Raw genomic sequence first — 14,927 nt, 5'->3', positions numbered from 1 at the left:
ACTTAGTATCTTACATCTGGAAGTGTGCATAAGTTCTTAATGTATAGGAATAGGTAAGTAATACTTATTTTCTACCAAGCTGGGAGGGGTGGTGCTCCTTCCCTGTGCGTCTAACATAGCCTCTTCCAATGAAATAAGGGTGCTTAAAAGACAGCAATGGAGTTTTTGCACTTTTATAAAGATCACACTATAGATTAAATAAAATCTTCATATATACAATGTTTTTAAGGTGGTGATATTCTTAATCTTATGTAATAATCTCCATGTATTGTACGTAGCACTGATAAAATGATCATATATAGGGGAAATCAGAACAATATCATTGTACAGAATCCCTATATTTAACGTAAGGATTAAAGATATCAGTGCCCTGTAAATAAAATATCTAATGCATATTCAAGTTTGCTACATGTTACCCACCTTACCCTTTTATTTAAATTAACAAAAATACATTGCATATCATCCATTAAAAAACTGATCATGTAATTTGATGTCAAGCATACTGCTGTATCTTTTCATAAACATAAGTACAATTTCCCTGTGAGTGAAGGTGCATTTATTAGGTAATAGATTTATTATATATTCTACACTAAACTAACCCTAAAACGGAACTGGGGAATATCACCAGCATTTACATCACTGGGTGGGGTATATCAAGTACCAGGGAATGGAAACTTGGCCTGAGAGGTTGCTATTCTAAATTAAAAAACAACAACCCAGAAGTTTGTAGTTGCACAAAACAAGCTCGTAAATTAATTAGATCCGCCATTGTTTCAGTTGTAGCATGACGTCAAACATGACGTCTTACGTGTCATTTTTGGTCATTTTAGAACAGGTACTTTCCAAAATGACAGTATAAACATGATAAATGGTAACATTTACAAGTTATGTTTTGTGTTTTAAAAAAACCGTTCTGTTGAGGGTTCTTACTTTTTGCTAAGTAAAACGATTCAAAGTACCTTCTTAATTTTCCAAATTTTGTTGTCTTTTATCAATGCACACAGGACACATATACATCTTAAAATCTTATATGGTAAGCATTGTAAGTGTCAGGCCATAATGACTTGCAATTAATCATCCTACTCGGCGTCTTTCCATAATCACTGAACACCCGAGGACAGATTTTGTAATAAAAATATTGTTTATTATGGGTGCTGTTTAACAACTGAAAACAATTTTCATTGAATTTCTAGCACTACGCTTAGACTGAATGGCGTTTGAAAATCAGTGATTTTTGCCAATTTCTTCAAAGTCTGGAAATTTGTTACCTCTATATACGCTCTTTAAGAGAGTTACAAAATTTGGGGAGTGAGTAACAAAATGACAAACCATTCCATATTTTAAAATAACATAGATTTTTTAAAAGTGGGAAAATTGGTTGGCTATTTTCAATACACAATGTAATTTCAAAACACAAATATTATACTTTTAGTTACACTGGAATGTCCCTGAATACATGTCTATAATGCCTGAACAATCTCTCTCTCTCTCTCTCTCTCTCTCTCTCTCTCTCTCTCTCTCTCTCTCTACAATCAACAATAAGTACAAAGTAGATATGTAATTATTGGAACATATATGAATTATATTCTTATAAATTTTGTAATTAATCAGTTTCCCCCTCATCCCGTAAACGAAATGTTTTGAAATACAAGCTTTACATACATTTGAACCTTTGATACCTTGTGTGTACTTAAATTGCCAACCAATTTTATTTTACACATATAATATATAGGTCCCCTAACAAGAATATAAATTTCATTTTTCCAAGGACAGTTGTAGATTTTAATTATATAACGATAAACGTCCGTTACTTTTGAAAAGCAGTAAGTGTTAAAATTCAATTTTTTATCCGTTGTCATGACAACAATTACCTGGAAAAATTGAGCGTTTGTTATTTTTTAAAAATGGGCAAAACCATTAGAATATTCACTTACATGAATTCCCCCCCCCCCCTAAGATAGCTATAAATAATTGATTTTCACAGGAATTTGTGCACCGGTTGCTAAGGAAATAAATGTCCTTGGATACCAGATCCGTAATGCGTCCAAACTCATTTTTAAATTTGTTTTTTGTATTAAGTGGTATGAAATCAAATGTATATCAGCAGCCTTTGAAAAAGAAAATTTTTGACTTTCCATGAAATGCTTGATGCTCTTTGGATTCTACTCTTAATGTCTTTCAGGCGTTAATTTGCCAATAACAATTGCGTTATCTCCTGTATTTGATTTCTGGAAAGAATATCAAACGTATTTTGCAAAGTTTCATTAACAAAATGGTATTAAAAATCACAATGTAAGCATTGCGTCTGAATAGGATTTTATTTCAACAGAAATGCCGAGATTACATTAATCTCATTCTTGTCAACAGTTTCAAAGTGTAGCAGTGTACAGTGTAAAGTAGGATTCTGATATTAGTACATAACATCCACGTCTAAGACTTGAACCATGAACTCAATTTTGAAATTGCGCTCTTGTTTTCTGGACAGTCATAGCAACCACAATTCTCGCTATACACAATGTGAGCAACATCTATTCTAGAATCTCGCGACAAGAACGAAGTATCCACTTCTATACCTGGTTCAACCGTATGTATAATGACGAGGAAAATTGTTTCAGCATCTAGAAAACAGACAATTTGTAAACTTAATCATGATCTTTCGTATGATAAAGATGATGGGCAGATTGATAAAATACAATTGATAACAAATGTAGTAATTCACAAGACACAAAAAAGTAAGACTTACCTGAAAGATCGACCATTTTTATAGCATCTGTTATGTCATCTGTCAAACGGGATATTTTCAAGCAAACCAGAACACCTTTCTTAACATCCCTGACATCCTGGGCATTGGATACCCATTGGAGCTCATTTGAAACAGAATATCTATTCTTGAAATCCATCAATACTTTCTTGCATGTTGTAACTTTACGATTGCAAAGTATCACTAAATCGTTGAATGGAAACGAATGCTCTGAACTTTTCATCTGTGCACCTGTTTTGAAAATTTATTTGATTTGAAAAAAATCATTGTTTCTAATTTCTATACTCCATTCCATTATCATTAATTGCATATCTACATTCATTTATAGAGAAAGTTTAAAAGTGAAATTGAATTATTAACGTGAATTTAATATAAAATAATTTTAGTATTATTTACAAACAGTACAGATTGATCACTGTTCACTATCTTCGCTTTTCATTGCGGTGTTCAAGACCCGCCTATGTCAATCAAATATGATTGTTTGAGATCAATTTCATCTCACTAAGTGTAAATAATGAAAAATAATCATCCAAATGCTTTACATTTACCAAGATTTGGTGTGAAACTTCTAATCTCTGATTGAACCATTTCATTAAACATTGATAGATGCAAGATAAGATTCTTTCATAGGAAAGTCTGATTGAATTCTTGTAAGAAAAGTTATTGTAAGATTTGTTTGTGTTTTAAATTTTTAATTAATTACATTTTTGCTTCATTGAACATTAGGGTCTTTCATGTACATGTTTGAAAACAAGATTTCAGGGAGTACTTCCGTCTTAAACCATAAAGAAAAATATGATTACATCCATTTCATGGACGTTTCGCAATTGTCTTGATAAATTAAATAACACAACAATGGAGTTTTAAAATGCTGAAAGTAATTTATGTGTTCATAAAATGAGGTCATAGATTTTATACAACTTTTCATATCGGTTTCACTCAACCAAATGCATGTATTTTCCCAACAAGTTTCTGATATGCATATTGTGATCATTATTTCTAGTTTGTAAGCAATTTATTAAGCAGCTTTAATCATAAGCAAAATAAAAAATGCAAATGGTCATAATATTGATTTGAAGAATAATACCTGGATTTTGAACAGTTGTTGAAAGTTTTGTGTCCTTCCTAGAAATGTTAGAAGGATCTTGAAATATCTCAACTGGAAATACAAAAGATCAATTATGATGTGATTAAAGCGAAGGCAGTATATCAATCTTGAGACATGTCACACATATGCACTACCATATGTCAGATAAATGTTATAATTATTTTATAAAATAAGATAAAGTTATCGTGATGAAAATAACTTTAAAGTTAAAGGCTTGATATTCTTACGTTTTTGATTAAAATCATGTACAATGAATTCAAGGCAATGATATCAAAGCAAACAATGTATCTTTTCTTACAACTAAGATACATGCATACATGATTTTATGGGAAAAGACTTTTAGGTATAACTTCGTTTAAAATAAAAGAAGATATACTATACATGGTTTTGAATTATTTTCTATAAATCAATGGAATATGTTTGCAACATTCGGAAATTGAAATAAAATAACAAGGGGCACATGGGCCACATTGCTCGCCTGAGTCACCTTGGCCCTGATTTTGGTCAGCTGTTGTGATTTTTAAAAGATTGTTTAAATCTTTATTCCCATGAAAAAAAATCAGATATTGCGGCCCCAACCTAGCACCAACGGATTACAACATAACTGAAAATGAATTTACAAAAGAACACCAATATGCCAACATGTTCTTGCTGTTCTCGATAAGACCAATATCTCAAGGTCATATATCATGATATGGTATGAAAACCTTGTGATATTTTTCTGGCGCAGTGGTTCTTGAGAACATTTTAATGTAAAACTTTGATTCCCTTTTGTTGACTCACTCTACCCCGGCGGTTTGGCTTAAGCAATACAAAATAGAAAGTTGGACAAACATGAACCCCTGGATATACCAGAGGAGGGATTAGGTTTATAGGATTAAGCATTCCCTGTGGACCGGTCACACCCGCCGTGAGCCCTACATTTTGATCAGGTACATGGAGTAATCTGTAGTCAAAATCAGTGTGTAAAGAACGGCCTAACCATAGGAACGAAATAAGTCAGACGACATTTGATCCAAGTACAAGTTGTATTGGCAAACTAGATTGTTATAACGACCATATAATTAACGAAATGTTGGCTTTAAACAGGACTGTTGATAGCTCTGTAACATCAACTTGTTTGTCAGTAGCCGCGTGCTTCAATTTGAAAAAAAATCATACACAGAAGAAGCTATTGGGTATCGAATCGGTTGGAAGAAATTAACACCATATGCAAGTGATAATGGAATATTGCTACATAGATATGGGAAGTTGACGATGGGGGAAGCTGAAGTCATCTTCTTTCTCAAAGAGTTGAACTGTTTGTTTGCATTCATCATCTATTTTGAATAAAATATCTCAGTACAAAGCAGATGTGGAATGCATACATAAGGTGATGTGGTGTTTTCATTTCGAGTTCACTTGGATGTAAAACTTATACGGTACCAATTTTGATGCACCAGATGCGCATTTCGACAAATAATGTCTCTTCAGTGATGCTCAACCGCAATCTCTGAAATCCGAAATAACTATGAAGTTTTAGAGCTAAATATAGCCAAAAACAGCGTGCCAAAAAGTGGAGGCAAATTCGTCCAAGGATAAGAGCTATGCATGAGGGAGATAATCCTTAATTTTGAAATGAATTTCTAAATTTTATAACAACAATTAAATATACATCCGTATTTTCAAGCTAGTAACGAAGTACTTAGCTACTGGGCTGTAGAGACCCTCGGGGACTAACAGTCCACCAGCAGATATATCGAATCGACATATGGATGAAAATTATTATTGTTAGCTGAAAAAAAAACAACCCATTATCGATATATGTATCTAATTTCGAGTTGAAGGCCACAACTTGATATTGTTTTCTTCGAATGTAGAAGCTTTTGAATAAATTCTGCCTTGTAAGAATATACGGAAATATCTTCTAAAATATAACAAAAATTCGATCCTATGGAAATTTAAAAACTGTTGGAAGACCTGATCACCATCAACCATAGGATTGGCACCTTAAAGGAGACACTTGTAACATCAACTTTATTGCTCATAGACTGTCTCTATTTAAAAACCGATTAAAACAGAACAAACGTTTGTGTATAGAGTCAGTTAAGAGAATAAACAACGTACACAGTTAACAATGGGATGCTCCTACATAAAACATGGGAAGTTGACGATAACGAAGCTTATGTTATTCCGTTTGTCACCAAGTTGAGTTGTTAATTTTCCGTTATTATCTGTGTTCAATAAATTGTCTAATTATGAAGCAGATATGGAAAACTGTTGTGTCTTATACTTGGAGTTCACTTAACATCTAACACCCTCTGCATTGAAAATAGCCTTAAATCTAAATTTTCCTCGAAATATAGAAATGTACACTTGAACAGGGGGAGACAACTTCAACTGGATGATCACGCCATGGAAAGCGTTGATAATTGCGACAAGTGACCAAAATATGTACTTTATAATGTCTAAAGCAATGATTACGAGGTATACAAAAGTTTATAATTCATTGACTTATGCTTCTTTTACATTCAACCTATGATTATATCAAGTTTTTCTCTACAACAGGTATGCCCAAACTACATTCTTGCTAAGTCTATGCAATGGGCTTTACGTTTTCCCACTTCGATCAATAGGTTCAAAAATAGTTCTTGTAGTGTGGTGTCTACATCCGTTTACGCTGTTAAAGGGGCATGGACATGATTTGAGCTGAAAATTTGCAAATTCTATTTTTCCAATTTTATTGTTTACAATGCTTAACTAAAGTCATTCTAATGCTCGACCAAAATTTGGATATAGGTTTTTGAGTTACAAGTGAGATACAGCACTCGGAATTCTTTGTTATGTAAACAATGCTCGTGCCATGTTTTTGTTTACATTAGACTGTTTAATTGAAAATAGAGTGTTTAAAACAAAATGAGATGTGCCAAACACAAGAAAATATTTAATTGTGTTAAGAAGTTTAAACGAAACTTGTACTAGTTTATTTAACCTATGTATACAAAAACATTGCACGAGCCTTGTTTGCATAACAAGGACTCGTGACCTCTGTATCTGCCATGTACCTTGACTACTGACATTCAAATTTTTGCTGATCATTAGTAATACCTTTGTTAAGCATTCTAAACATCAAAAATGAAAATAAAAAACAAGATAGAATTTGAAAATTTTCAGCTCAAATCGTGTCCATGTCCCTTTAAATCGACTGATGATATTGCAGTCCGTGCAAGATCGTGGCAATAACGCGACACAGAAATGATACTCGGTACCGCACACGGTAATATATCAGAGACGTACTTCCTACATACAAGCTTGGCACAAGCTTAAAAGTACATCCTAGTGAATCGGAAACCAGAATTTAAAATGGCGATTTACCCATTTTTCCAAGATTCCATCAATATTGCATAATCAGTGGAATCATCCTTCAGTGGAAAGAAGCCTTATAGTAAAGTGCTTCTAAACTGTGTTTCAAATGATCGCTCAGTCGTTATTGAAAGCATTGACGATTAATTGTATAGCTATCAGGAAATAATTTCTTGAACTTAACGTTAGTTAATTCTTAGATTAAAAAAACAAGCAATATGTGTCTCGATACTATTTAATGGATTTAATCAGGAGCAAAACCAAAGCAAAATCATGATCGATATTGATATCATACCTTTAACCTTTTTTGAAGACGCTGACTCCGGCCAAGGAAATTGAAAATATCTTCGATGTTTCGGAACTGTAAATGCACAAGTTTGCAAAATATTAGCTATAATTTAAAAGAAAATAAAAAATGTGAAAAAACCCCGAGTTATCTATGAAAGGTGAAGATAACGAACAGTGATAAATCTCATAATCTCTATTAGCAATACAAAATAGAAAGTTGGACACATACGGTCACCTGGATATGCCAGAGGTTGGATCAGGTAGCTAGGAGGAGTAAGCATCCCCTGTCAACCGGTCACACCCGCCGTGAGCACTAAATCTTGATATGTAGTCAAAATCAATGTGCCAAGAACGGCCTAACAATCGGTATGAAACACATCAGAGAGCATTTAACCCAATAATAGGTTGTATAGCAAACTAGATCATTATAACGATCACAAGATTTGCGAAATGCTGATTTTAAACGAGATTGTTGAAACCCATGCACCATCAGCTTTTTTTGTCAGTAGCCTGCCTCGATGACTGATCATATACAGAACAAGTTCTTGTGTATCGAATCAGTTGAAATATATACACACCATATGGAGATGGTCATGGAATATTGCTACAGAAATATGGGAAGTTGACGATGGAGACACTTAAGTCATCCCTTTTGTCATAAAGTTGAGTTGTTAGAGTGCCTTTAATATATTTTTTCAATAAAATATATCAAATGATATAAAGAATACAACATTTTAAAACAGGACAAACACATCCCTGTGCACAGTAAAGGTGAGATCAGGCCTTACACAAGTAAACAACGACTGCCAACCTATCACAATAACCATGAGTCCTATAGTTAGACGGTAGTCGGCTGTCAAAAACTCATTATAGGGAATGCCTAACAAATGATATCAAACATGTCAGACAAAATTCAATCAAACGAGTGGCTGTGTTTGCACAAAAAAAAAAAATCATTTTATTAACCATATAATCCGCAAAATGCTGACTTAAAACAAGAATGTTGAAATTTTGGTTTTACCACTTTATTTGTGAGTACATGTAACTTATTGATAATATATTTCACTTAGTACGTTTCAAATCCATTGGGAGGCATTAACGCGAGATACAGGTGTTAGAGGGACAATACTACATGGAGATGGAGAAGATGAAGTAATCCTATTTGACATAAAGTTAAGTTGATAGTTTGCTATTAACGTCTATGTAAATTTCCAAGAGATAATTTAGACTCTGTAGTGTTTTTTTTTAATGAGCCAGAGTCACAAAGTACTAAAATTGGCCCTTTCGGCAAAATAAACGAGACTTTCACAGTTGATGATCTAAGATTTATAGGTTATAGAACAATTTATTTTATAACTATATCTTTTCTAGTTTCCGTTTTACAGTCTTTAAACTTTGTGCTGTTTTTGAAGAGGAAAACTATATAACGAAAAATTACGAAAAATGTCCCAAACCCCCTGCTTACAAATATTTCAAACCTAGCTACGCCACTGTATTTGTGCGACTATTTTAAAAGACTGACATTTATATTAGTGCACCACATGTCTCTTAATGTATAACTTTTATTGTAATTAAGAATTTTAGATGATTTAGATCCGCTGTCTACATGTTTACAGGTAGTGTAGAAACATCACAAAGTGTACAGTTGACAACGATTGAATAGGACGGTTTTTTGTTTATTCAGTGACTCACGAACTTATCCGTCTTCTGAATGAAAGTTGTAAAACAAGCATACTCTTTTTGGTCAGTTATAACACCCGAAAACGGGGGTAAAATCATCTTTGCTTGCCATGGGTTTTGGGTCTATTATGCTCTTTGTGGACTGAACACATTTTGCTAGTGAAGATGGGAAAAATAATTTTAAAAATGCTTAGATTGTCCGCATGCATAAACATATATTACGGTGGTAAAAAAATCTAGAAAATCCAATGAAGCCGTAGTAATATAGATTTTGTATTTATTCTATTTTTGAAGGAGCTAGGCACGTAACATCGTTTAAGAAAGGGGGAGGGGCAGTCATAACTCGCGCCAACCAAAAACTTTAACACGGGGAAAAAGGGGACAAAATATATCAGATTGAAGTGGAATGGTTAATTGATAAGAAGAATATTGTACATTTTAAAGATTTGATTAAACTTCCCGTATCTGTATTGATGCTCTCTCTCTCTCTCTCTCTCTCTCTCTCTCTCTTTCTCTCTCTCTCTCTCACGATCTCACGATCTCTCTCTCTCTCTCTCTCACGATCTCTCTCTCTCTCTCACGATGTTACTGCTGTATAACGTGTGTGAATAGAAGCGACTATATTGCAAATCGTCAAATCATTTTGTTTATATTTTTTCGTGAACTAGGCCTAGTTGCATTTGATACCGAGATTTCAAAACATCCTTTCAGTGACTTGGATGGGTGCATGTGGCGACCTATCCACTGCACACTTAAAGAAATTGAATTCGGGAGGGGGGATTGGGACAGTTTGAGTGGATGAAGACCACCACCCACCACTGCCAGCAAACACATGTACAAAATTTAAGGTTTTGAAGATTGGACAATTTAAGCACCATTTCCTGTTGTTATTGGAAGCTGGATTATCAAATTAAGATATATTTATTGGCACAACACATGCCCAGTTTATTAATTGGCAAAACACATAAACTATAGCATTCAGTCCGTCTGTCATAATTTAATTCTACTTGTAACACTCAATTTGATTTGTTAGCACGCTGAATTTTTTTTAATATTGTATAAATGTAACTTCGTATGGGGACACACCTCTTTGACAACCAACACGACACTACTTTTCTAATTTTACATTGGACAATGGAGCACTGATACGTTGATAGACTTTCGAACTAGGCCTGTGAAATTGAAAATCAACAGAATTAAAAGTTACATAAAAAAAACCCCCAAAAAACAACGCTTTACATGTACAACGGTATCATATGTGAAATAAAAAAACAACAACGGTATATCAAGTATTTGCAAAATTGCTATTTCATATAAGGGTTACTTGATCCGCCTATCGAAGCATAAATTGTCTTACAACAGATGACGTCATGTCTCATCGATAACATGTGGATTGCTATCTATGAATTGCTTACATAATTTACTGTGTCGGATTTAATTGGCGCCAATGCTGCGTGCTATGGTAAGTCATATTGTAGTTTAAATCTTTTATTTTGAATTCCTTTTTTCCTGACCAGGTCATGCTAATAAATCATAGAAGGACTTACTCCCGTTAAAAAAAATTGTAAACAATGTACGGAAAGTTAGGTTACATAAAACAGTTATTTCGAATGTTAACAGTCTAAAGCTGCGTAGTAACAATTTTGTAAGACAAATAAAGCAAAATTATTCGATATGATATCAGTACCATACAAGAATACTTGCGTGAAGCCTGAATATTTTCCGATATATATATATATCCCAAAGTGAAAGAAGACTCCATGTACATTTCAGTCACTAGGCCTAACAGTTTCGGTAACTGTCGTTTCGTTTAATGATAATATTTATGATTATAATGTAAAACTACCATAATTGTATACAGTTTTTTAAGCAACGATGCAATGATGATGCTATGTGAACGACTTTAAAAGATGAAAACAACTAGGTATTGAAAATGAACATCTACAATAAAAGGGCAAAACAAGCTGCAACCGAAAGCTACAGTTGTATTATTAGACGAGGGAACTTCCCTTGCTTTAAAAATAAACACCAAACTAAAATGACCTATACATGACATGAAATAAAAAAAACAACAACCGTAGTTTGTTTCTCCATAAGATAATTAAATCAGTCATATTATCTGTAAAATTCAAGTTTACCACCACCAGCGCCTTATAACCGTATTATTTTTCAGCAATCCGGAATATAGTTTTTTTTTTGAAAAATAAAAATAGTGCTCCTAGCTCGCCCTAAAATATTTTTGCATTTATCGGCAATGGAAAAGGTGTATATTATAAAAATACTTTAAATAGTTAAGGCGAGATGAAACCAGTATGGCAAAACCCTTACAAAATAGCCAGTTTTGGGTGAAAATGACAAAATTACGGTGCCATATCCGGTTCTAATATGTTTACAGCTTTAGTTGTGCTCCTATTTTAAAAATCTAACATGTTTTTTTTTAAATCCCAGATTCTGATACATATTTATGATACCAATACTCCTATTCAATATTTACTTTCATTTTTATACATTTTAAGTCCGTATTTTGGAGTTTATGAATCAGGTTCTTTCGAGTTAAGTGGGATTTATCGAATCGACATATGACATTAGTATCTAGGTCCATAACAGGATAAAAAATATCCCGAAATGTTAGCTCCTAACGTGCGAGGACAGAGGTAATCAAAGTATTCTAACTTTAGACATTTTAATCCGCCTATTCATTGAACGCGGGAAACGTTATGCAACTGATGTAAATAGTGAATTGTGACGTCATATTCAGCGTCGGTGTTTAGCAAACACACAAACATAGGCGACATTGTAGAATCGCGTTCATCGAGGAGTGATTATGTATAATCAAGGAAATAAGATTTACATGCTTTTACGGATATTATGTAACATCTCAAAACGACGGGAACTTGGGTACACGAGATTCAAAATGGAGAAATACATGTCCACGCGCTAGTATTCGAATCGACGCCATTGGGACCAAAATTTTCAACTTCGATAGGTATGGTTTAATTTTTCATTGGTTTCTACATATTCCTTTTAAACATGTAAATACATGTTACCTATAGAGATAAAGAATAAAAAGGTCGCTGTACCTAAATGCCAAATTTAGTGTCACAGCAGGAGAATAAAGGATAGCTAGTAAAAGAGCATAATTTGTGCCCATGCAAATTCCAGAAGACTGTTTGAAGACCCGATTTCCACAGACTACCAAGATATCGTCAATGAGGAACCATCTTTTTGGAGTACATTTTTGTATATCTTAAACAGTGTTAATCTATGACTGATCACAAAATTAGGATATTTCCGAGTTCCATTTAATTAGTCCCCCACCGGTGAAATCTAAGTAAGTTATGTTTCCTCTTCGTTTGTCAATCTTCCATTTTGTCTGTTCATGTGTCCATCTGTTTCTTTTTTCCCAAATTTTTATTATACCTTGATTGAGGACACTCAAATTAAGTATATGATTTACGACTGTATGTATATAGATCCCGTTTTAATTTTTCTTAAAAGTGATTAATTTTACGAGATTTATGAGACTTTGTATAGTTTTCTGGACTTCAATTATTATGCTTTAAGTTTGGAACCTGACATTTGCTGTATGGTTACCTAAAGGGAGGATACATGTCAAGTTTACCTTTTGTTACGGTTGAACGTTTGAAATTAATGTCATCCGGACATTTGTGAAACTATGCTTTCATCTTTGAAAGGTAACATTAGAAAGAACAAGGAAAGTGCTTCTAAAGCTTTGCAAAGGAGTAGTCACTACATATGTTAAACGTATATTGTTTGAACCTGGTTATGAAACGAAAGGTTATTGAATCGCAGTTCTTATTACATTGTTTTAAAGTATAGTTGTATGTGTTAGGTTAGGAAAATTAAAACAAAATTTTTGCAAAAGATATAGTCACACATTTTCCGAAACACACTATACTCGTATCCAACATTTACACGAATATTCATATGCTGAAATATCTAAATATTGACTATTCCTACTTTTAACTAGAAACGTTCCGAACGAGAGACACACTTGATGTCATTGTTGTTCCAGGCATCCGTGTTTGTCCTATTCGCAATTTTGTACGCTTCATAGGATTTGTGAGATTAATCAGTGTTCGTTATCTATACTTTTCATAATTTGTGTTACAAATTTCGAAAGGACGCATTGAACATAAAAACATAATGTTATAAAATGTGTTCATGTAGTATAATTTTTTTATCTAATCACAATTACTGTAGCCTCGTCAACATGATAAAACTGAATTCATTCACTAAGGTTACCTTTCACATTTTACTATTAAACAGACATTCAAACTCTAAAAATACAAAATGTATTAACATTTACTTTAATTTTCTGTCAGACTTTACTATGCAAGGTGAAGATAACGAACAGTGATCAATCTCATAACTCCTACAAGCAATACAAAATAGAAAGTTGGGCAAACACGGACCCCTGGACACACCAGAGGTGGGATCAGGTGCCTAGGAGGAGTAAGCATCCCCTGTTGACCGGTCACACCCGCCGTGATCCCCATATCCTGATCAGGTAAACGGAGTTATCCGCAGTCAAAATTAGTATGCCAAGAACGGCTGAACAATCGGTATGAAACACGTCAGACAGCATTTGACCCAATGCGAGGTCGTATTGACGAACTAGATCGTTATAACGACCATAGAATTTGCGAAATGCTGACTTCAATCGAGACTGTTGAAATCCCTGTACCATCAACTTGTTTGTCAGTAGCTTACCTCGATTTAAAAACTGACTATATACTGAACAAGCTCTTGCATATCGAATCAGTTGAGATATATAAACACCATATGCAGGTGATAATGGAATATTGCTACATAAATGTGGGAAGTTGACGATGGAGAAGCTGAAATCATCCGTTTGTCATACAGTTGAGTTGTCAGTTTGCCATTAATGTCTACTTTCAATAAAATATCTAAGTATGAAGCAGACGTGGACGACTCTATGGTATCCTTTATTTCGAGCTCACAGGGATATATCAAATCAACATATGAATGAAAGCTATCATTGTTAATAGACAAAACGTCATCGATATATCTAAAAGTCGAATTGAAGGTCACAGCGAGATATTTTTTCTTCTCACGTAGAAGTTTTTGAATAAATTCTGCTTCATATGAATATAAAAACAGGTCAGCTAACAAAGGAGCACAATTCGTGCCCATGGGAATTCCAACAGACTGTTGGAAGACCTGATCACCAAAGACCACGAAGATATTGTCAATGAGGAACTCTAGCATATTTTTTATTTCAACTTCAGAGTACCTGTGCGTAGAATCAGAGTGGTGTTTAACAAAGTAAGTTTTTGAATGACTGACCACTAGATATGAGTATTTCCGTTTTCCGTTTTTGTTGAAGAAGCAACTGTCTATGATGTCAAAAAGTCTAGTCTTTAATTTATCGTGAGGAATGGTCGTGTATAGTGTTGAAACGTCATTGGTTTTAATGCTATGGATTTGGGAAAAATTCTGTGATTTCAAGTTTATTAAAAGTTCTTTAGAATTTTTTAGAATCCACATTTGATTAGCACCACTTCTGGCATATGTAGTCGCACAGTAAGTTTGAAGTTTCTCGTTCACAACTGTTAACATTTTCGTGAGGAGGAAAGATAGGGGCTTGGTAGAGCACTTACTGGATCCAGCAATGTATCTTTGTTTGTAAGGGTTTTTATGTAGTTTAGGAATCCAGTATAGGTACGGTAACTCATATTCGTTCGACCCATTGACTGGAATATT

At 33.8% G+C, this 14,927-nt stretch overlaps 1 protein-coding gene across 1 annotated transcript; it reads right to left on the bottom strand.

The window, feature by feature from the left end:
* Positions 1-2,299: 2,299 nt before the first annotated feature.
* Positions 2,300-7,795, bottom strand: LOC125673215 (uncharacterized). The gene is made up of 5 exons (XM_048909687.2): positions 7,735-7,795; positions 7,507-7,572; positions 3,849-3,920; positions 2,744-2,992; positions 2,300-2,618 (listed from the first exon to the last, which is right to left on the bottom strand). Exons 1-5 carry the CDS (start codon positions 7,778-7,780, stop codon positions 2,431-2,433), a joined length of 621 nt encoding a protein of 206 aa, XP_048765644.2. The 5' UTR covers positions 7,781-7,795; the 3' UTR covers positions 2,300-2,430.
* Between the last annotated feature and the right edge of the window lie 7,132 nt (positions 7,796-14,927).

The sequence above is a fragment of the Ostrea edulis genome, chromosome 3 (genome assembly GCF_947568905.1).
Source record: "Ostrea edulis chromosome 3, xbOstEdul1.1, whole genome shotgun sequence".
Classification (NCBI taxonomy): Eukaryota; Metazoa; Mollusca; class Bivalvia; order Ostreida; family Ostreidae; genus Ostrea; species Ostrea edulis.
Note: the sequence above shows the minus strand (reverse complement) of the source record. Positions and strands in the feature narration are given on the sequence as shown.

What these genes read in the sequence shown, in the direction of transcription:
- LOC125673215 (XM_048909687.2), bottom strand. Translation starts at nt 7,780, where the DNA reads ATGCTTACTCCTCCTAGCTACCTGATCCAACCTCTGGCATATCCAG. An exon ending in AACAACTGTTCAAAATCCAG is followed by an intron (nt 2,993 to 3,848) that starts GTATTATTCTTC and finishes TTTTCAAAACAG; the next exon opens with GTGCACAGATGAAAAGTTCA. An exon ending in AAAAATGGTCGATCTTTCAG is followed by an intron (nt 2,619 to 2,743) that starts GTAAGTCTTACT and finishes TCTGTTTTCTAG; the next exon opens with ATGCTGAAACAATTTTCCTC.